General features: G+C 44.4%; 1 protein-coding gene across 1 annotated transcript in view; it reads right to left on the minus strand.

The window, feature by feature from the left end:
* LOC141111262 (indolethylamine N-methyltransferase-like) overlaps positions 1–10,794 on the minus strand; it is a 61,420-nt gene extending 50,626 nt beyond the window's left edge. The window contains exons 1-2 of the mRNA XM_073603405.1: positions 10,604–10,794; positions 7,869–8,076 (exon numbers count right to left, since the gene is read on the minus strand). Of these exons, the coding sequence (XP_073459506.1) occupies positions 7,869–8,076; positions 10,604–10,754 (359 nt within the window). The 5' untranslated portion in view covers positions 10,755–10,794. The remainder of the gene's footprint in view (positions 1–7,868; positions 8,077–10,603) is intronic.
* Between the last annotated feature and the right edge of the window lie 12,824 nt (positions 10,795–23,618).

Genomic DNA, 23,618 nt, shown 5'->3' on the forward strand with positions numbered 1-23,618 from the left:
ATAGAAAAGATTAGAATAGAAAAGAATAGAAAAGAATAGACTAGAAAAACAATAGAACAGAATAGAATAAAATATAATATATATATTATATTTTATTCTATTCTATTGTTTTTCTATGCTATTCTGTCCTATTATTTTCTATTCGATTCCAATCTTTTCTATTCAAATTTGATTTCAGTCTACATGAAATTCGAATTTCAGAAGATATTATATATGTGTATATATATATATATATATATATATATATATATATATATATATATATATATACACATATATATATATATTTTTTTTTCTATTCTGTTCCATTGTTTTTCTATTATTTTCTATTCTAATCTTTTCTATTTGAATGTGAATTCATTCTATACGAAAAATGGTTATGTAGAAATAGAATGAAATCGAATTCTAATAAAAAAGACTAGAATAGAAAAAACAATAGAACAGAATATAAAAAAAATATTTTATATATATATAAAACCATCTTCTGATCCGAAATTGGAATTTGGTACAGAATGAGTTCAAATAGAAAAGATTAGAACAGAATAGATTATATTTTTTTCTATTCTGTTCTATTGTTATCTATGCTATTCTTTTCTATTCTATTCTAAACTTTTCTATTCAAATCTACTTTCATTCTTTATGAATTTCTAATTTCGCAAAATGGTTATATACAGTTTACTTTTTCAAATTTGGTAAAATTTTTTCGAATGCGGTAGAATTTTTTCGAATTTGATAGTTTTCTTTGAATGCGGTAGAATTTTTTTGAATTTGATAGGTTTTTTTCGAATGCAGTCAAATTTTTTCGAATACGGGCAAATTTTTTGAATACGAAACTAAACGAATGTAACAAATGCAACAAATTTAACTAAAGAACGAATCGAAATGAAACGAAACTAAACACATTTTTTCATCCTGCACATGTCTAGCATCAGGTGCCTGGTAGCTGGTGGTAATCCAAGACTGATTCATTTTTATGAAGGTCAGTCGTTCGACTGAGTCGGTGGACAGGCGCACCCGGTGATCGGTTACAAAGCCTCCAGCAGCACTGAATGTGCATTCCGAAAGAACGCTGGATGCAGGACAGGCCAGTAGCTCAATTGCATACTGTGCAAGCTCTGGCCAGTGATCCATCCTCAAGACACAGTAACCCAGAGGATTTTCGGTGGGAAAGGTGTCCAAGTCAGATCTTGCCCCTAGGTATTCCTGCACCATGTAAAACAAACGCTGGTGATAGTTGCTACCTTGGGGCTGCGGACTAAAAAATTGTCTGAACGCATCGGTCAGACGGCCACCTTCTCCACCACTCCTTTTTTGACAGACCGAAGCCTCAGCAACACGTTGTCCAGGAACAGGAGTTTGTAACCTCCCAGTCTCTGGGAATGCGATGCACAGACCTTTCTGCAAGGCCTCCCGAAGATGTTTTATCCTCTGCTCCATCTGCGACGACAAGATAAGGTCCGCAACTGTACCCTTGTAACGTGGATCAAGGAGGATTGCCAGCCAGTATTGATCCCTCTCCTTGATACCACGAATACGAGGATCCTTCCGCAGGCTATGCAGGATCAGGGAGGACAAGCAGCGTAGGTTTGCTGAGGCATTCGGTCCAGAGTCCTCTGGGTCACTAAGGACAACATGATCCGCAGCCACCTCCTCCTAGCCACGTACAAGTCCATGGGTTTCTTGGGACTGTAAATGATCCCTTGAAGACTGCTGCTGATGCTCAGTGCCAGGCTCCACCTCCATGCTGACACAATCCTCCTCCTCCTCGTCCTCTTCCTGTGTGATTAGCGGGGATGCAGGAACACTGTCTGGATAAAGGGGGCCTTGAGAGGTAAGGAAGTCCTCCTCTTTCTCCCTCTGTTCTGCCTCATGCCCTGTCCATTATTCCACGCAGCGTGTGCTTCAACAGGTGGACAAGAAGTACAGTGTCACTGATGCATGCACTGTCACTGCTCACCATCCTTGTGGCCTCCTCAAATGGTGACAGAACAGTGCATGCATCCCTGATCATAGCCCACTGGCGTGGGGAAAAAAAAACAAGGTCCCCTAACCCTGTCCTGGTGCCATAGTCGCATAGGTACTCATTGATGGCCCTCTGCTGCGTGTGCAGCTGCTGCAGCATGGCCATTGTTGGGTTCCACCTGGTGGGCATGTCACAGATTAGGTGGTTCTTGGGCAGGTTAAATTCCTTTTTGAGGTCCGGCAGCCGAGCACTGGCATTATATGACCTGCGGAAATGCACACAGACTTTCCTGGCCTGCCTCAGGGCATCCTGTAAGCCTGCCCAAGAACCACTGCATCACCAAGTTAAGGACGAGAGCCAAACAGGGCACATGGGTCAGTTGTCCCTGTCAGAGGGCAGAGAGGAGGTTGGTGCCATTGTTGCAAACCACCATACCTGCCTTAAGCTGGCGTGGCGTCAACCACCTCTGAACCTGCCCCTGCAGAGCTGACAGAATATCTGCCACAATGTGGCTTCTGTCCCCCAAGCACACTAGCTCAAGCACCACATGGCATCTTTTGGCCTGCGTGCTTGCATAGCCCCATGAATGCCTACGGAGCACCGCTGGTTCCAAAGACAAATCAGCACAAGAAGAGGTCATGGAGGAAGAAGAAGAGGAGGGGTGGAGGAGAGAGGTGTGGCAGAATCACCACTAGTAGTATTTTGGAGACGTGGTGGCAGAACAACCTCCAACACTACTGCACCCAGTCCTGCATCCTTCCCAGCTGCCAGAAGAGTCACCCAGTGTGTGGTGAAAAATAGGTAACGTCCCTGTCCATGCCTGCTGGACCATGAGTCAACGGTAATATGCACCTTACCGATGACTGCCCTGTCCAGCGAGGCCAAGACATTGCCTTCCACATGACGGTAGAGAGCCGGAATCGCCTTCAGTGAGAAAAAGTGGCATTTGGGAACCTGCCACTGAGGAACCGCACATTCCACAAACTCACTGAAGGGGGCAGAGTCTACCAACTGAAAAGGCAGCAGTTGAAGTGCTAGCAATTTAGCCAAGCTAGCATTCAACAGCTGGGCATGTGGATGGCTGGGAGCAAACTTCTTTTGGCGGTGCAGCAGCTGGAGCAGGGAAATTTGCCTAGTACAATCTGATGTTGGTGTATCGATAGTAGATTGCCCCCAAGTACTTGGCTGTGACACACCTAATTCTACACCTTCATTCCTCTCAGTGCAGGTCTCAGAGAGGACTGAAGGTATAGTGGGGTTGGAGATCCCAGCTGATGAGGAGAAAAGGTCCTCTTTGTTCTTTGGTGTGGGTCTTTTAGGTACGCTTGCCAATGAACTGCATGGCAGGTCAACATATGTCTGGTCAAGCATGTGGTGCCAAAGCGGGTGATGTTTTGGCCACGTGAGATATGCTTGAGACATATGTTGCAAATAGCAGCGGTGAGATCTGATGCACTCATCTCAAAAAAGGCCCACACCAAAGAACTTTTGGAATAACGTGCAGAGACCGCAGCGCCCTGCACATGCAGAGCTCTGCACATGCAGAGCTCTGCGATGTGATGCAGTCGGTGTGCTGCCCTTAAGCTGGCCCTTGGAGGGCCTCCTGCCTCATTGGTGATGTGCCTCCTCCTCCTCCTCTCTCCTATCAGGCACCCACATGGAGTGGGTGACCTCATCATCCCCTTTCTCCTCATCACTGGAGCAAAGCTGGCAGTATGCTGCAGCTGGGGGAACATGACTGCCAGATTGCTGTCCTTCTTGGGCACCCCCTCTCTCTGGGCTCACGTTACTGCCTCCCTCTAGCTGGGTACCATCATCGGAGCCTTCAAAATGCTGGGCATCCTCCTGGAGCATGTACCCAACACTGTGGTCAAACAGTTCAGGGCACTCCTCAGGAGGACATGGTGGGGCTAGGGAAAGAGTGACTGATGCCATTGAGCTGAGGGAAGAGGCCGCGCTGGCAGCTGCTTTGCCAGACAAAGTACCCTGAGCCTGGGTGAGAGAGCATGAGGAGGATGAGGACGGCTTGGTCATCCATTCTACCAAGTCTTCCACATGTTGCGGCTCAACATGGCCAGCTGCCGAAAAAAAAGGACAAGCGTGTCCCACGGCCACATGCTGATGAGGATGCACCATCTCCATGACCAGTACCGTTGCCTCTAGACACAGAGCCTGCTTGCCCTCTTTTATTGGCTTGTGACACTCTGTCTCTCCTTGTTAGCCTTCCAGACATACTAATGGCCTGCAGTGAGATGTAGCTGCATAAAGCTGGGATGTATATATATATACTAATACTGCAGCTAGCAGAATCAACTGTCTACCTTTAGTATTATTAGTATGAGAACACCAGCAATTGTCTTCATGTAACCTTAGGTGCACACTGTGCAGAGGACACAGTACACTAACTGTAAATACTGTAGTTGCCTGCCTGTGGTATTAATAGGAGCAGAAGAACACCACCAATTGTTTTCAGGTAGCTTAAGATGGACACTGTGCAGAGGACACAGTACACTAACTGTAAATACTGTAGCTGCCTGCCTGTGGTATTAATAGGAGCAGAACAACAGCAATTGTCTTCAGGTAGCTTTAGGTGCACACTGTGCAGAGGAGGCAGTACACTAACTGTAAATACTGTAGCTGCCTGCCTGTGGTATTAATAGGAGCAGAACAACAGCAATTGTCTTTAGGTAGCTTTAGGTGCACACTGTGCAGAGGATGCACTGCACTAACTGTAAATACTGTAGCTGCCTGTCTGTGGTTTTAATATGATCAGAAGAACACTACCAATTTTATTCAGGTAGCTTTAGGTGCACACAGTGCAGAGGACACAGTACACTAACTATAAATACTGTAGCTGCCTGCCTGTGGTATTAATAGGAGCAGAACAACAGCAATTGTCTTCAGGTAGCTTTAGGTGCACACTGTGCAGAGGACGCACTACACTAACTTGTAAATACTACAGCTGCCTGTGGTACTAATAGGATCAGAAGAACACCACCAATTTTCTTCAGGTAGCTTTAGGTGCACACTGAGCAGAGGACGCGCTATACTAACTGTAAATACTGTAGCTAATAAGAATAATAGGATCAGAAAAACACCAGCAATTTTCTTCAGGTAGCTTTAGGTGCACACTATGCAGAGGACGCACTACACAAACTTGTAAATACTACAGCCTGTGGTACTAATAGGATCAGAAGAACACCAGCAATTTTCTTCAGGTAGCTTTAGGTGCACACTGTGCAGAGGACACACTACACTAACTTGGAAATACTACAGCTGCCTGCAGTACTAATAGGATCAGAAAAACACCACCAATTTTCTTCAGGTAGCTCTTAGGTGCACACTGTGCAGAGGACGCACTACACTAACTTGTAAATACTACAGCTGCCTGCGGTACTAATAGGATTAGAAGAACACTACCAATTTTCTTCAGGTAGCTTTAGGTGCACACTGTGCAGAGGACGCCCCATACTAACTGTAAATACTGTAGCTAATAGGAGTAATAGAATCAGAACACCAGCAATTTTTTTTCAGGTAGCTTTAGGTGCACACTGTGCAGAGGACGCACTACACTAACTTGTAAATACTACAGCTGCCTGCAGTACTAATAGGATCAGAAGAACACCAGCAATTTTCTTCAGGTAGCTTTAGGTGCACACTGTGCAGAGGACGCGCTATACTAACTGTAAATACTGTAGCTAATAGGAATAATAGGATCAGAAGAATACCAGCAATTTTCTTCAGGTAGCTTTAGGTGCACACTGTGCAGAGGACGCACTACATGAACTTGTAAATACTACAGCCTGCGGTACTAATAGGATCAGAAGAACACCCAGCAATTTTCTTCAGGTAGCTTTAGGTGCACACTGTGCAGAGGATGCACTACACTAACTCGTAAATAATACAGCTGCCTGTAGTACTAATAGGATCAGAAGAACACCACCCATTTTATTCAGGTAGCTTTAGGTGCACACTGTGCAGAGGGCGCACTACACTAACTTGTAAATACTACAGCTGCCTGCGGTACTAATAGGATCAGAAGAACACCACCAATTTTCTTCGGGTAGCTTTAGGTACACACTGTGTAGAGGACGCACTACACTAACTGTAAATACTGTAGCTAATAGGACAAATAGGATCAGAAGAACACCAGCAATTTTCTTCAGGTAGCTGTAAATACTATAAAAACACCTGCCTGCCTGTCAGTCAGTAGGAAGATAATAACAGGAACAGATCTAGCTAAACTGAATACAGTGTGTATATATATATATATATATATATATATATATATATATATATATACAACACCTAGGATGTATATATATATATATATATATATATATATATATATATACATATATATATATATATATATATATACACAATACACTGTAAGTGCAGCTAACTGACTCGCCTGCCTACTCTAACTTAAATCAAATGACATTGTCTCTCTCTCTTTCTAACTCTCTCCCAACGCCGAAACACACTACATAGGGCCGGCGTGCAGGCACCTTATATAGTGTGGGGTGTGTACTAAACCCCCTGAGCCATAATTGGCCAAAGCCACTCTGGCTTTGGCCAATTACGGCTCTCTGTACAGGCGGCGCTGTGATTGGCCAAGTATGCGGGTCATAGTGCATGCTTGGCCAATTATCAGCCAACAATTCACTGCGATGCTGCAGTGAATTATGGGCCGTGACACGCTACTCAAATTTGGCACGAACGGCCCATTTCGTTCGTAATTCGACTAACGGTTCAACACGCGATGTTCGGTTCAACCTGCCCCCACCTCCATTCTAAGCCCTATATTAACTACCCTGTAAAGGAAAGATCTCTATACGTACCTATTCTGAAGGTGCTCTGGTCTGGTCACATGATCTCCCTAGCAGCCGGCTTCCGTGGAGAGGAGAGATCGCAGACACCGGCTGCAGTGCCTGGGTGGTGATATCACCTATAGGCTTCACAGTAGAGGAAAATGGTCTGGTTGCCCCATGCTCCTGGAGCCGGCTTCAGTGTATTGGAGGGACAACTGACTAACGATGCCCCATAGTAAGCCAATAGGTTACGAGTAATCAGGTAAAAAGGTTGGTCTCCACATGTACCACCTCCACTGCATACTACCAGGTGCTGGCCCTGTTCATTATGGGGTTCACAGTAGAGGAAAAGGATCTGGTCGGCCACACATCTGATAATGTCAACTTAATTTAGACATATTCCAAATAGACACTCCACAATGTACAATCAAGGGAAAATGGCACACCAGCTAGTGCTATTTTCCCGCAATTGTACATTGTGGATATCTATTTCGGAATATGTCTAAATTAAGGTGATTTTATCATATGTGTGGCCGACTAGACCCTTTTCCTCTACTGTGAAGCCTGTAATGGACTGGGACAGCACTTGGTAGTGTGCAGTGGAGGTGGTACAGGTGGAGACTGACCTTGAGCGGTGATTACTCTTCCCCCATAGGCTTACTATGGGGCATCCGTAGTCGGTTTGGACTGGGGGGCCCTCAGAATAGGAAAGCATAGACATCCTTTCTTTACAGGGTAGTTAGTATAGGGGCTTAGAATGGGGGTGAGAGCAGGGTTAAGTTTAGATTTGTCTGGACTTCTACTTTAAACAAGGTGAATGTGCTTTTTCAGCACAGTAGATAAGGAGAACTGGAATAAAAACATTATAAAGAGCTGAGAGCTCCATCTGCTGGATGAAAACATAGATTTTAACTTTTCAAATACAATATTTCAAAGTTACCTGACTAAAAACATGAAAAAAAAGTTTGTATTTTAAACAACTTAATAAATGAAATATACTCAAAAACAATAAAAGCTGCCTTTAAAGAAATAATATTCTGTAACCTAAAATGCAAAAAATCAGAAAGTGATGAATCATTATGACAAATCACCTCGTTCCTTCTATCTCAGCTGCGGCTGATGATGTATGCGACCAATCATATGCTCCGGTACGATCATGTACCCATCTGTTCAGTTCCATGATACATTTCTCTTGGAATTTTAATATGACTATTTTTTTGAAAGAATTGGAGACAGAATAAAGATGGTGAATGAGGGAACCAATGCTGATGTCAATCATAAATGTACCCTCAGCTCGACCTGGAGGAATATTAGAGATTCAGATGTTATCTTACTCGAAACTAATCTCACTGCCAAAAAAAAAAGATTTCACACTTTCATAACATTTGGCATTTAATGACAGTGCTAGATGAAAACTGGTGACATAGTGGTGTAGTGAGTAGCACTCTTGCCTAGCAGTAAAAAGGGTCCCTGGTTCAAATCCCAGCCACGACACTACCTTCCTGGAGTTTGCATGTTCTCCCTGTGCCTGCATGAGTTTCCTCCGGGTACTCCGGTTTCCTCCCACACTCCAAAGACATGCTAGTAGTTTAATTGGCTTAATTGGTTAATTGCTTCTGTTCAAAATAAATTGGCCCTAGTATATGAATGAGTTGGGGACCTTGGATTGTGGGCTCCTTGAGGGTGGGGTGTGATGTATGTGTGGAGCACTGCGTAAATTGACACTATATGGGTACCTTAAATAAAAATAATAATAATAATATATGAGCTTCTTAATGAGATGCAATGTATAGGGATAGGGACAGTTGTAGACAAGAACTCAGGTTGAACTAGATGGACTGGCGTCTTTATTCAACCTTACTAACTATGTAACTATGTAACTATGTAAAAAACGCTTTAAAAATTGTTCCCAACCAATAAATAATATGGTTCTGGGATTTCCTGCTAGGCCCAGCCTTATATGTCACATTATCCTCCATATATGAAAGCACCAGATAAGCAAGGAGCTGAGAGAGAGGGTAAGGAGAGTATAAAGTATAAAGGGATCAGGGGGCCATTTGCAGAGAAGCAGTCACTTTGCTCTACATCTGTTCTGATCATTTTGGCTCCATTCACACTTGTGTGACTTCAAAATTGTGTGATTTCCACTGCGACTTTACAGTGTGACTTGATGCACGTTTGATGCCATGTTGGTTGAGTGGGATTTTGTTGCGACTTTGGCTTTGACCATGTGACTGCGTGTGCTCAAAAAAGTCGCACACACATGTATATGATTCAGGTGCAACTTTCATGTGACTTTTGAGGGTTTACATTGAAGTCTATGGGCCTCACATTGCATGAAAATCTGACCAAAGTAGTACAGGAACTACTTTAAAGTTGCTGTGACTTTAAGGTCTTATGCACACAGGGCATTAACAAAAAAACAAGTTGCAAAGCCAGTACTGACATCAGGAAAAATGCGCTTTTAGAAGTGTTTTGCATTGGTGTTAATGGTGTTAATGCACACAGAGTTCCATACAGAGTTTGCAGCATTACCTCTTACATGCTGCATTGGCGTTTAGCAGTGTTTCTCTGCCCTCTTCTATTTTCCACTCCCAATTCCAATTACTACAGCTTAAAAACGCTTGACACGGCTTAGCGCTGTATACAACATTAACAAGCATTTAGCCACGTCAGGCATTTTTACAGCTGTAAAGCTGCTGCTCAAGAACACGCTGGCTGTGGAGTTTTTTTGCAGCTTGAAAATGCCTATGCCACTAAAAGCTCCCAAAAGCCTATGTGGACACATAGAATAACATGGAGAGATGTTTTAAATAAGTAAAAAAACAAAAACTCATGACGCTCTTAAAAGCGTCAGGAAAAACGTCCTGTGTGCATAAGTCTTAAGTTGCACAAATATGAACGTACTCATTGGAAAGCATGGGGTACAACTTGTCATGTGACTTTGGGGTCCAAAGTTGCATGACAAGTCGTACAAGTGTAAACTGGGCCTTAAAGATAGAAAACAAGTATGGTAATGTTTGTGAATTGACCTTTTGCAAGCAAATAAATAAAAAGTGATAATATAATGACTAAGAGTGACATATTCACCAAATAAAACAGTCATAAAAAATAAATTATCATTTGTTATCGTCTCATCATAATGTGGTACCATTTTATAATTCTGTTTTACAATAATCTTCTTTGGATCAGGCTGCCACTGTTGACCTCTCCACCTCAAGTTAAGTTCTCCATCCCTTCATTGTGCCATTGGATGGAGTAAATGGACAGAGGCTTAATTTTGAAGTTGTTGTTTGCCTCCCATGGAAGTGGCAACCAAGACAGCTTTTCACAATAAAATGTTTTTTAATACCCACTGGAGAAGTTTCTAAAAATTATTTCTAGAACCCAACCTTGATTGGTACTTGTCTAAACCCTTATCCTGGACTTGCTTACTCCAGGAACATTAATTTCCCAAAAGTAGACTTCATTTAACCAAATATACTAAATCAGAGGGCTCCAGAGGAAACTCATTTTTTTGTGTTGATCTTTGTTATTTATTTACAAATGCAATTTAATTTCATGTACGTCAGTGATATAAAATATCAATCAAATCAATTTCATTTTCAGGTTGTAACACAACAAAATGTGGAAGAGCCCATAGTGAGGTGAATATTTTTTTTTATAGAAACAGCTTGATTTTTGAGTAAGAAATAAAGCATTACCCCACAACAAGCAAGAGGAAGCTGTGAGGTCAGAGCTATGGGGACTCCCATATATGTTAGTGATACTCTTAGATTTATTAACAACATTAACAATTAAAAACATCAATCTATACTGTACATACCAGTGCAGAGCTGATAGTGAATCATCGCCATTGGAAATTTTAAAGTATCCTCTGCAAAGACCATGTCCTCCTTATTAGAGAAATATAAATCCAGATGACTTCTGGAATCCATTCCGTGTACATGATAGAATTTATGAGTTGTGGAATCCATCGTCCTGCAATGCTGAACTTCACCTCTTTGATTTCTCCTTTCAACTAAGCTTTAATGTTTGAGTTCTATTTATATTCTTTTGAAATAAGGTGGTTACATTTTATTGTAATATAATCATAAATATATTTATAAAGCAGTCATGGGAATAGTGCTGACTGAGGTATGATTGCCATCTGAGTTTGCAAAGGTTTAACCACTTTAAGACCTGGATTTTTTTTACATTTCTTGTTTTCAAGTAAAAATCTGTATTTTTTACTAGAAAATTACTTAGAACACCCAAATATTATACAGTGGGGAACATAATTATTTGATCCCCTGCAGATTTTGTAAGTTTGCCCACTGAAGGAAGAAATGAAGGGTCTATAATTTTTTATCGTATTTGTATTTTTGTAATGATAGAGACATAATATATAAAAAAATCCAGAAAAAAACACATAAAACAAGTGCTTTGAATTGAGTTGCAGTTCAGTGAGTAAAATAAGTATTTGATCCCCATGCAAAATATGACTTAGTACTTGGTGGAGAAAACCTTGTTGGCAAGCACAGAGGTAAGACGTTTCTTGTAGTTGGTTACCAGGATTCAGTGTTGCCAACTCCCCCGAAGTGCAATTTACTGGCAGAATGCAAAAATGTACAAACAGTGCCAATTTTTTTACTGGCAAAATTCATGAAATTTATTGACAGAGCCAAATTTTTTAATGACACTGCAAAAGTACCTAAAATGCCCATTTTCAGTGCTAAACAGTGCAAACATCAATATTTACACTATAAACATGTAGATAGTGCTATTAGTAATGTATTTAAGTTAAACAAATGCCAGGAGTAGGGATGAGCTTCGAGTTCGAGTCGAACTCATGTTCGACTCGAACATTGGCTGTTCGCAAGTTCGCCGAACAGCGAACAATTTGGGGTGTTCGCGGCAAATTCGAATGCCGCGGAACACCCTTTAAAAGTCTATGGGAGAAATCAAAAGTGCTAATTTTAAAGGCTAATATGCAAGTTATTGTCATAAAAAGTGTTTGGGGACCTGGGTCCTGCCCGAGGGGACATGGATCAATGCAAAAAAAAGTTTTAAAAACGGCCGTTTTTTCAGGAGCAGTGATTTTAATAATGCTTAAAGTCAATCAATAAAAGTGTAATATCCCTTTAAATTTCGTACCTGGGGGGTGTCTATAGTATGCCTGTAAAGGGGCGCATGTTTCCTGTGTTTAGAACAGTCTGACAGCAAAATGACATTTTGAAGGAAAAAACTCATTTAAAACTACCCGCGGCTATTGCATTGCCGACAATACACATAGAAGTTCATTGATAAAAACGGCATGGGAATTCCCCAAAGGGGAACCCCGAACCAAAATTTAAAAAAAAAATGACGTGGGAGTCCCCCTAAATTCCATACCAGGCCCTTCAGGTCTGATATGGATATTAAGGGGAACCCCGGCCAAAATTTAAAAAAAAATGACGTGGGGTTCCCCCTAAATTCCATACCAGACCCTTATCCGAGCACGCAACCTGGCAGGCCGCAGGAAAAGAGGGGGGGACGAGAGTGCGGCCCCCCTCCCTCCTGAACCGTACCAGGCCACATGCCCTCAACATTGGGAGGGTGCTTTGGGGTAACCCCCCCAAAACACCTTGTCCCCATGTTGATGAGGACAAGGGCCTCATCCCCACAACCCTGGCCGGTGGTTGTGGGGGTCTGCGGGCGGGGGGCTTATCGGAATCTGGAAGCCCCCTTTAACAAGGTGACCCCCAGATCCCGGCCCCCCCCCTGTGTGAAATGGTAAGGGGGTACATAAGTACCCCTACCATTTCACGAAAAAAGTGTCAAAAATGTTAAAAATGACAAGAGACAGTTTTTGACAATTCCTTTATTTAAATGCTTCTTCTTTCTTCTATCTTCCTTCATCTTCTGGTTCTTCTGGTTCTTCTGGCTCTTCTGGTTCTTCCTCCGGCGTTCTCGTCCAGCATCTCCTCCGGCGTCTTCTATCATCTTCTCCTCGGGCCGCTCCGCACCCATGGCATGGGGGGGAGGCTCCCGCTCTTCTCTTCTTCTTTTCTTCTCTTCTTCTCTTCTTCATTTTCTTCTCCGGGCCGCTCCGCAATCCATGCTGGCATGGAGGGAGGCTCCCGCTATGTGACGGCGCTCCTCGTCTGACAGTTCTTAAATAACGGGGGGCGGGGCCACCCGGTGACCCCGCCCCCCTCTGACGCACGGGACATGACGGGACTTCCCTGTGGCATTCCCCGTGACGTCACAGGGAAGTCCCGTCAAGTCACCGTGCGTCAGAGTGGGGCGGGGTCACCGGGTGGCCCCGCCCCCCCGTTATTTAAGAACTGTCAGAGGATGAGCGCCGTCACACAGCGGGAGCCTCCCTCCATGCCAGCATGGATTGCGGAGCGGCCCGGAGAAGAAAATGAAGAAGAGAAGAAGAGAAGAAAAGAAGAAGAGAAGAGCGGGAGCCTCCCCCCCATGCCATGGGTGCGGAGCGGCCCGAGGAGAAGAAGATAGAAGACGCCGAAGAGGAGATGCTGGACGAGAACGCCGGAGGAAGAACCAGAAGAGCCAGAAGAACCAGAAGAACCAGAAGATGAAGGAAGATAGAAGAAAGAAGAAGCATTTAAATAAAGGAATTGTCAAAAACTGTCTCTTGTCATTTTTAACATTTTTGACACTTTTTTCGTGAAATGGTAGGGGTAATAAGTACCCCCTTACCATTTCACACAGGGGGGGGGCCGGGATCTGGGGGTCACCTTGTTAAAGGGGGCTTCCAGATTCCGATAAGCCCCCCGCCCGCAGACCCCCACAACCACCGGCCAGGGTTGTGGGGATGAGGCCCTTGTCCTCATCAACATGGGGACAAGGTGTTTTGGGGGGCTACCCCAAAGCACCCTCCCAATGTTGAGGGCATGTGGCCTGGTACGGTTCAGGAGGGAGGGGGGCCGCACTCTCGTCCCCCCCTCTTTTCCTGCGGCCTGCCAGGTTGCGTGCTCGGATAAGGGTCTGGTATGGATTTTTGGGGGGACCCCACGCCGTTTTTTTTTTTTTTTTTGGCGCGGGTTTCCCCTTAAAATCCATACCAGACCTGAAGGGTCTGGTATGGAATTTAGGGGGAACCCCACGTCATTTTTTTTTTTTAATTTTGGCCGGGGTTCCCCTTAATATCCATACCAGACCTGAAGGGCCTGGTATGGAATTTAGGAGGACTCCCACGTCATTTTTTTTTTTTAATTTTGGTTCGGGGTTCCCCTTTGGGGAATTCCCATGCCGTTTTTATCAATGAACTTCTATGTGTATTGTCGGCAATGCAATAGCCGCGGGTAGTTTTAAATGAGTTTTTTCCTTCAAAATGTCATTTTGCTGTCAGACTGTTCTAAACACAGGAAACATGCGCCCCTTTACAGGCATACTATAGACACCCCCCAGGTACGAAATTTAAAGGGATATTACACTTTTATTGTTTGACTTTAAGCATTATTAAAATCACTGCTCCTGAAAAAACGGCCGTTTTTAAAACTTTTTTTTGCATTGATCCATGTCCCCTGGGGCAGGACCCAGGTCCCCAAACACTTTTTATGACAATAACTTGCATATAAGCCTTTAAAATTATCACTTTTGTTTATTCATGTTCGTGTCCCATAGACTTTAACGGTGTTCGCGTGTTCGAACGAACTTTTTTCCTGTTCGCATGTTCTGGTGCGAACCGAACAGGGGGGTGTTTGGCTCATCCCTAGCCAGGAGCACAGAGTTCCTCCTTACACCAGAGTTTGCAGGATTCCCCCTTACAGTGCAAGGGAATTATGACATAAAGGGGAATTCTGAAGATCATGATCTAAGGGGGAAATCTGATGTAAAGGGGGGCTCTGGTCACCAGAGACCACCTTTTATCAGAGTCCACTACATTCTTCTTTACATCAGCGGTCCCGCTTACATTAAGGTCTGCAGCATTGCCTTTTACATCACAGTTCCCCTTTACATCAGGTTCTGCAGAATCCCCTTGCAGACTGATGGAAAGAGGAACACCTGGAACTCTGTTGTGGGGGGCACTCTGGTGACCAGAGTCCACCTTCTGCAGAGTGAATACACCAACGTAAGGGGGGTTACTGATATAAGGTGGAACCTTTATATCAGAGCCCCTTTACATTATTGTATTTATGTTATATTTTTTATATTCAAAATTTAATTTGGCTTTAAAAAAATATATATCTGAGGATTTCCCCTGTAAAAAAGTGTGTATGTGAAGTCTTTTGAGTTAATAACCTACACATGGTGACATTTGAACTGAGTTCTCAATTTCAAGAAGTTGTCAGTTTATTTTTGATTGATATAACTGCTATGTTATAGATACCTTATTTTAAAAGCATATGGCATAGTAAATTAGTCTGTGGCAGGTGAACCCATTTCCTGAGTCTGGTGTTAATTAGACATGCTGGTCAAATGTTACATATTCTTAACCCCTACCTTTGGAAGGGAGGGGAATGGGAGTGTTTGGTTTTCGGCGCAAATTTTAACTAAGAAACCAGATTTGATATATAAGGGCAGAGCCTCATGAAGTAGGTCCCTTACAGACTTCTTCCTATACTGCTAACTACTACAGGACTCAACATACAGACAATTTTTCACATGCTATAAGAACAAAGGACACAGCAGCCATTTTAGATAATATCTAATGAACTATATTTTGAAAGAAACAACCTTATTTTATATCTTTGATCATATTTGAAGCAACATTCATTTTGTATTCGAATGTACAACTTTTGCAAGTATTTTTGTAACCTTTGTGTGTAAATAAATCACATGGTTTGATTCAAGTTGACTCAGACATACAATTCAGAAATTTGTCGCACAATCATCATTGAAAGACAGAAAAGTCTTTTTCAGCTACAGTATTTCACAAAAGTAAGTACACCCCTCACATTTGTGTAAATATTTTCTTCTATCTTTTTATGTGACAACACTGAAGAAATGACACTTTGCTACAATGTAAAGTAGTGAGTGTACAGTTTGTATAACAGTGTAAATTTGCTGTCCCCTCAAAATAACTCAACACACAGCTATTAATGTCTAAAACGCTGGCAACAAAAGTGAGTACACCCCTAAGTGAAAATGTCCAAATTGGGCCCAAAGTGTCAATATTTTGTGTGGCCACCATTATTTTCCAGCACTGCTTTAACCCTCTTGAGCATGGAGTTCACCAGAGCTTCACAGGTTGCCATTGGAGTCCTCTTCCACTCCTCCATGACGACATCACGGAGCTGGTGGATGTTAGAGACCTTTGCGCTCCTCCACCTTCCATTTGAGGATGCCCCACAGATGTTCAATAGGGTTTAGGTCTGGAGACATGCTTGACCAGTCCATTACCCTTACCCTCAGCTTCTTTAGCAAGGCAGAGGTCATCTTGGAAGTGTGTTTGGGGTCGGTATCATGTTGGAATACTGCCCTGCAGCCCAGTCTACAAAGATGGGGATCATGCTCTGCTTCAGTATGTCACAGACATGTTGGCATTCATGGTTTCCCCACTGAACTGTAGTTCCCAGTGCCAGCAGCACTCATGCAGCCCCAGACCATGACACTCCCACCACCATGCCTGACTGTAGGCAAGACACACTTGTCTTTGTACTTCTCACCTGGTTTCCGCCTCACAAACGCTTGACACCATCTGAACCAAATAAGTGTATCTTGGTCTCATCAGACCACAGGACATGGTTCCAGTAATCCATGTGCTTAGTCTGCTTGTCTTCAGCAAATTGTTTGTGGGCTTTCTTGTACATTATCTTTTTTTGAAGAGGCTTCCTTCTGTGATGAAAGCCATTCAGACCAATTTAATGCAGTGTGCGGTGTATTCTCTGAGCACTGACAGGCTGACCCCCCACCCCTTCAACCTCTGCAGCAATGCTGGCAGCACTCATATGTATATTTCCCAAAGACAACCATTGGATATGATGCTGAGCATGTGCATTCAACTTCTTTTGTTGACCTTGGCGAAGCCTGTTCTGAGTGGAATCTGTTCTGTTATACCGCTGTATGGTCTTGGCCACCGTGCTGCAGCTCAGTTTCAGGGTCTTGGCAATCTTCTTATATCCTATGTCATCTTTATGTAGAGCTACAAGTCTTTTTTTCAGATCCTCAGAGTTCTTTGCCATGAAGTGCCATGTTGAACTTCCAGTGACCAGTAAGAGAGAGTAAGAGCGAGAATACCAGATTTAACACACCTGCTCCCCATTCACACCTGAGACCTTGTAACACTAACAAGTCACATGAGGAAAAATGGCTAATTGGGCCCAATTCTGACATTTTCACTCAGGGTTGTACTCACTTTTGTTGCCAGCGGTTTAGACATTAATTGCTGTGTGTTGAGCTATTTTGAGGGGACAGCAAATTTATACTGTTATACAAGCTGTATACTCATTACATTGTAGCAAAGTGTCATTTCTTATTAGAGAATCATAAATCCAGATGACATTCCGTGTACATGATAGAATTTATGAGTTGTGGAATCCATCGTCCTGCAATGCTGAACTTCACCTCTTTGATTTCTCCTTTCAACTAAGCTTTAATGTTTGAGTTCTATTTATATTCTTTTGAAATAAGGTGTTTACATTTTATTGTAATATAATCATAAATATATTTATAAAGCAGTAATGGGAATAGTGCTGACTGAGGTATGATTGCCATCTGAGTTTGCAAAGGTTTAACCACTTTAAGACCAGGATTTTTTTTACATTTCTTGTTTTCAAGTAAAAATCTGTATTTTTTACTAGAAAATTACTTAGAACACCCAAATATTATACAGTGGGGAACATAATTGCCCACTTACAAAGAAATGAAGGGTCTATAATTTTTTATCGTATTTGTATTTTTGTAATGATAGAGACATAATATATAAAAAAATCCAGAAAAAAACACATAAAACAAGTGCTTTGAATTGAGTTGCAGTTCAGTGAGTAAAATAAGTATTTGATCCCCATGCAAAATATGACTTAGTACTTGGTGGAGAAAACCTTGTTGGCAAGCACAGAGGTAAGACGTTTCTTGTAGTTGGTTACCAGGATTCAGTGTTGCCAACCCCCCCGAAGTGCAATTTACTGGCAGAATGCAAAAATGTACAAACAGTGCCAATTTTTTTACTGGCAAAATTCATGAAATTTATTGACAGAGCCAAATTTTTTAATGACACTGCAAAAGTACCTAAAATGCCCATTTTCAGTGCTAAACAGTGCAAACATCAATATTTACACTATAAACATGTAGATAGTGCTATAAGTAAAGTATTTAAGTTAAACAAATGCCAGGAGCACAGAGTTCCTCCTTACACCAGAGTTTGCAGGATTCCCCCTTACAGTGCAAGGGAATTATGACATAAAGGGGAATTCTGAAGATCATGATTAGGGATGAGCTGAACACCCCCCGGTTCGGTTCGCACCAGAACCTGCGAACGGACCGAAAGTTCGCACAAACGTTAGAACCCCATTGACGTCTATGGGACTCGAACGTTCGTAATCAAAAGTGCTCATTTTAAAGGCTAATTTGCATGGTATTGTCCTAAAAAGGGTTTGGGGACCCGGGTCCTACCCCAGGGGACATGTATCAATGCAAAAAAAACTTTTAAAAACGACCGTTTTTTCGGGAGCAGTGATTTTAATGATGCTTAAAGTAAAAAAAAAAAAGTGAAATATTCCTTTAAATATCGTACCTGAGGGGTGTCTATAGTATGCCTGTAAAGTGACGCGTGTTTCCCGTGTTTAGAACAGTCCCTGCACCAAATGTCATTTTTAAAGGAAAAAATCTCATTTAAAACTGCTTGCGGGTTTAATGTAATGTCGGGTCCTGGCAATATGGATGAAAATCAGTGAGACAAACGGCATGGGTACCCCCCAGTCCATTACCAGGCCCTTTGGGTCTTGTATAGATATTAAGGGGAACCCCACACCCAAATTAAAATAAGGAAAGGTGTGGGGCCACCAGGCCCTATATACTCTGAACAGCAGTATACAGGCTGTAGGTTTGTTGTTAAGTAGAATCTCTTTGTAATTTTGAACGGGTACATTTTTAACGTGTTTAGCTCCAGCCAAAAAATCTTTTTTAAGCTTTTTGGAAAACATAGGGAAGGGTTATCACCCCTGTGACATTTGTTTTGCTGTCTTTCCTCCTCTTCAGAAGATTTCACCTCACTTTTTGTCCCAATGGATTGGAAAGCATCAGTGGAAAGGAGAAATGTTTTTCCCATATTAACTCTTACAGGAGAGAATTTCCCTTCCTAGGGGTAGATTTATTCTCACTTCCTGTTGTCTCCTTCCGTTTGCAAGTAGGAGTCGTTTGTAAGTTAGTTGTTTGAAAGTAGGGTCCTGCCCTATATACTCAGCAGAAATTTGGGCCTTAGGTGTTGCTGTGGCCACATCACTGTAAGCCCTCACAGGGCTCTGCTGTGAAATATTAGATCAAGAATTGTAATTACATGCCCCTGTTGAACAGGAGCTGAAAAATTAGGCCTTAGGCACTGGTGCTGGTGCCACAACACTGCAACCCCTCACAGACACTCTAGTTGGAATGCAGGAACGAGCCCTGCTGCAAAGTATTACATCAAAAATCATAATTACACGCCCCTGTTAAACAGGGGCTAAAAAATTGTGCCTTAGGCACTGGTGGTGGCACCCAGAACCAAAAATGTTCTTACAAGATATCAGCGTGATGATTGAGGAGGAAGAGGATAATTACTCAGGGATAGTCACTCAGCATCAGCATAGGCAGTCTTTGAAGGGATCTGAGATTTCAAAAAAAATTATTCGGTTACATCAGCATCAGGTGCTTGGTAGCTGGTGGTGATCCAAGACTCATTCATTTTTATGAAGGTCAGTCGATCGACCGAGTCAGTGGACAGACGCACCCTGTGATCGGTTACCACGCCTCCAGCAGCACTGAATGTGCGTTCCGAAAGAACGCTGGATGCAGGACAGGCCAGTAGCTCAATTGCATACTGTGCAAGCTCTGGCCAGTGATCCATCCTCAAGACCCAGTAACCCAGAGGATTTTCAGTGGGAAAGGTGTCCAAGTCTGATCTTGCCCCTAGGTATTCCTGCACCATGTAAAACAGACGCTGGCGATGGTTGCTGGAACCGATCATACCTTGGGGCTGCGGACCAAAAAATTGTCTGAACGCATCGGTCAGACGGCCACCTTCTCCACCGCTCCTTCTTTGACTGACCGAAGCCTCAGCAACACGTTGTCCAGAAACAGGAGTTTGTAACCTCCCAGTCTCTGGGAACGCGTTGCACAGACCTTTCTGCAAGGCCTCCCGAAGATGTTTCATCCTCTGCTCCCTCTGCGATGGCAAGATAAGGTCCGCAACCTTACCCTTGTAACGTGGATCAAGGAGGGTTGCCAGCCAGTATTGGTCCTTCTCCTTGATACCACGAATACGAGGATCCTTACGCAGGCTTTGCAGGATCAGGGAGGCCATGCAGCGTAGGTTTGCTGAGGCATTCGGTCCGGAGTCCTCTGGGTCACTAAGGACGACATGGTCCGCAGCCACCTCCTCCCAGCCATGTACAAGTCCATGTGTTTCTTGGGACTGATCCCTTAAAGACTGCTGCTGATGCTGAGTGCCAGGCTCCACCTCCATACTGACACAATCTTCCTCCTCCTCCTCCTCCTCTTCCTCCTCCTCCTCTTCCTGTGTGATCGGCGGGCATGCAGGAACACTGTCTGGATAAAGGGGGCCTTGAGAGCTAAGGAAGTCCTCCTCTTCCTGCCTCTGTTCTGCCTCAAGTGCCCTGTCCATTATTCCACGCAGCGTGTGCTCCAACAGGTGGACAAGGGGGACAGTGTCACTGATGCATGCACTGTCACTGCTCACCATCCTCGTGGCCTCCTCAAATGGTGACAGGACAGTGCATGCATCCCTGATCATGGCCCACTGGCGTGGGGAAAAAAAACCAAGCTCCCCTGACCCTGTCCTGGTGCCATAGTCGCACAGGTACTCATTGATGGCCCTCTGCTGCGTGTGCAGCCGCTGCAGCATGGCCAACGTTGAGTTCCACCTGGTGGGCATGTCACAGATTAGGCGGTTCTTGGGCAGGTTAAACTCCTTTTGGAGGTCCGTCAGCCGAGCACTGGCATTATATGACCGGCGGAAATGCACACAGACTTTCCTGGCCTGCCTCAGGACATCCTGTAAGCCCGGGTACCTGCCCAAGAACCGCTACACCACCAAGTTAAGGACGTGAGCCAAACAGGGCACATGGGTCATTTGTCCCTGTCGGAGGGCAGAGAGGAGGTTGGTGCCATTGTCGCAAACCACCATTCCTGCCTTAAGTTGGCGTGGCGTCAACCACCTCTGAACCTGCCCCTGCAGAGCTGACAGAACCTCTGCCCCAGTGTGGCTCCTGTCCCCCAAGCACACCAGCTCAAGCACCGCATGGCATCTTTTGGCCTGCGTACTTGCGTAGCCCCTTGAACGACTACGGAGCACCGCTGGTTCCGAGGAAGAGGCCATGGAGGAAGAAGAAGAGGAGGGGGTGGAGGAGAGAGGTGTGTCACAATCATTAGCATTTTGGAGGCGTGGTGGTGGAACAACCTCCAACACTACTGCACCTTGTCCTGCATCCTTCCCAGCTGCCAGCAGAGTCACCCAATGCGCCGTGAAACTTAGGTAACGTCCCTGTCCATGCCTGCTGGACCATGAGTCAGCGGTAATATGCACCTTACCGCTGACCGCCCTGTCCAGCGAGGCATGGACATTGCCTTCCACATGCTGGTAGAGAGCCGGAATCGCCTTCCGTGAGAAAAAGTGGCGTTTGGGTACCTGCCACTGAGGAACCGCACATTCCACAAACTCACGGAAGGGGGCAGAGTCTACCAACTGAAAAGGCAGCAGTTGAAGTGCTAGCAATTTTGCCAAGCTAGCATTCAACCGTTGGGCATGTGGATGGCTGGGAGCAAACTTCTTTCGGCGGTGCAGCAGCTGGGGCAGGGAAATTTGCCTGGTACAATCTGACGTCGGTGTACCAAAATCAGATTGCCCACAAGTACGTGGCTGTGACACACCTAATTCTACACCTTCATTCCTCTCAGTGCAGGTCTCAGAGAGGACTGAAGGTCTAGTGGGGTTGGAAATCTCAGCTGATGAGGAGCAAGCAGAGGTCCTCTTTGTTCTTTGGTGTGGGTCTTTTAGATACGCTTGCCATCGAACTGCATGGCAGGTCAACATATGTCTGGTCAAGCATGTGGTACCCAAGCGGGAGATGTTTTGGCCATGCGAGATACGCTTGAGACATATGTTGCAAAATAGCAGCGGTGCGATCTGATGCACTCGTCTCAAAAAAGGCCCACACCAAAGAACTTTTTGAATAACGCGCAGAGACTGCAGCGCCCTGCACATGTGGAGCTTTGGGGTGTGATGCAGTCAATGTGCTGCCCTTAGGCTGGCCCCTGGAGGGCATCCTGCCTCGTTGGTGATGTGCCGCCTCCTCCTCCTCCTCCTCTCTCCTATCAGGCACCCACGTTGAGTCAGTGACCTCATCATCCCCTCCCTCCTCATCACTGGAGCAAACCTGGCAGTATGCTGCAGCAGGGGGAGCATGACTGCCAGATTGCTGTCCTTCTTGGGCACCCCCTCTGTCCGTGCTCGTGTTACTGCCTTCATCGAGCTCAGTATCATCATCAGAGCCTTCCAAACGCTGGGCATCCTCCTGGAGCATGTACCCAACACTGTGGTCAAACAGTTCGAGGGACTCCTCAGGAGGACATGGTGGGGCTAGGGAAGGAGTCACTGATGACATTGAGCCGAGGGAAGACGCCGCTGCTTTGCCAGACAAAGTACCCTGGGCATGGGTGAGAGAGGATGAGGAGGATGAGGACGGCTTGGTCATCCACTCGACCAAGTCTTCCGCATGTTGCGGCTCAACATGGCCAGCTGCCGAAAAAAAGGCCAAGCGTGTCCCATGGCCACGTGCTGATGAGGATGCACCGTCTCCACGACCAGCACTAGACACAGAGCCTGCTTGCCCTCTCTTATTGGCTTGTGACTGTCTGCCTCTCCTTCTTGGCCTTCCAGACATACTAATGGCCTGTAGCTGCACTAAGCTGGGATATATATATATATATATATATATATATATATATATATATATATATGTACTGATACTGCAGCTAGCAAAATCAACTGCCTGCCTGTAGTATGAGAACACCACCAACCTTCTACAGGTAGCTTTAGCTGAACACTGTGAGGTGGACACACCCCACTAACTTGTAGGTTTAGCAGAACACTGTGAGCAGGACGCACTGCACTAACTGTAAATAGTCTAGCTGCCTGACTGTGGTACTAATAGGATCAAAAGAACACCAGCAATTTTCTTCAGGTAGCTGTATTTACTGTAACAAGACAAGCCTGCCTGTCAGTAAGAAGATAACAGGAACGGATCTAGCTGAACACTGTGAGCAGGACGCACCCCACTAGCTTGTAGGTTTAGCTGAACACTGTGAGGTGGACGCACCCCACTAACTTGTAGGTTTAGCTGAACACTGTGAGCAGGACGCACCCCACTAACTTGTAGGTTTAGCAGAACACTGTGAACAGGACGCACTGCACTAACTGTAAATAGTCTAGCTGCCTGACTGTGGTACTAATAGGATCAAAAGAACACCAGCAATTTTCTTTAAAATACTGTAACAAGACAAGCCTGCCTGTCAGTAAGAAGATAACAGGAACGGATCTAGCTGAACACTGTGAGCAGGACGCACCCCACTAGCTTGTAGGTTTAGCTGAACACTGTGAGGTGGACGCACCCCACTAACTTGTAGGTTTAGCTGAACACTGTGAGCAGGACACACCCCACTAACTTGTAGGTTTAGCAGAACACTGTGAGCAGGAC

The sequence above is a fragment of the Aquarana catesbeiana genome, linkage group LG10 (genome assembly GCF_042186555.1).
Source record: "Aquarana catesbeiana isolate 2022-GZ linkage group LG10, ASM4218655v1, whole genome shotgun sequence".
In the NCBI taxonomy this organism is placed as follows: domain Eukaryota; kingdom Metazoa; phylum Chordata; class Amphibia; order Anura; family Ranidae; genus Aquarana; species Aquarana catesbeiana.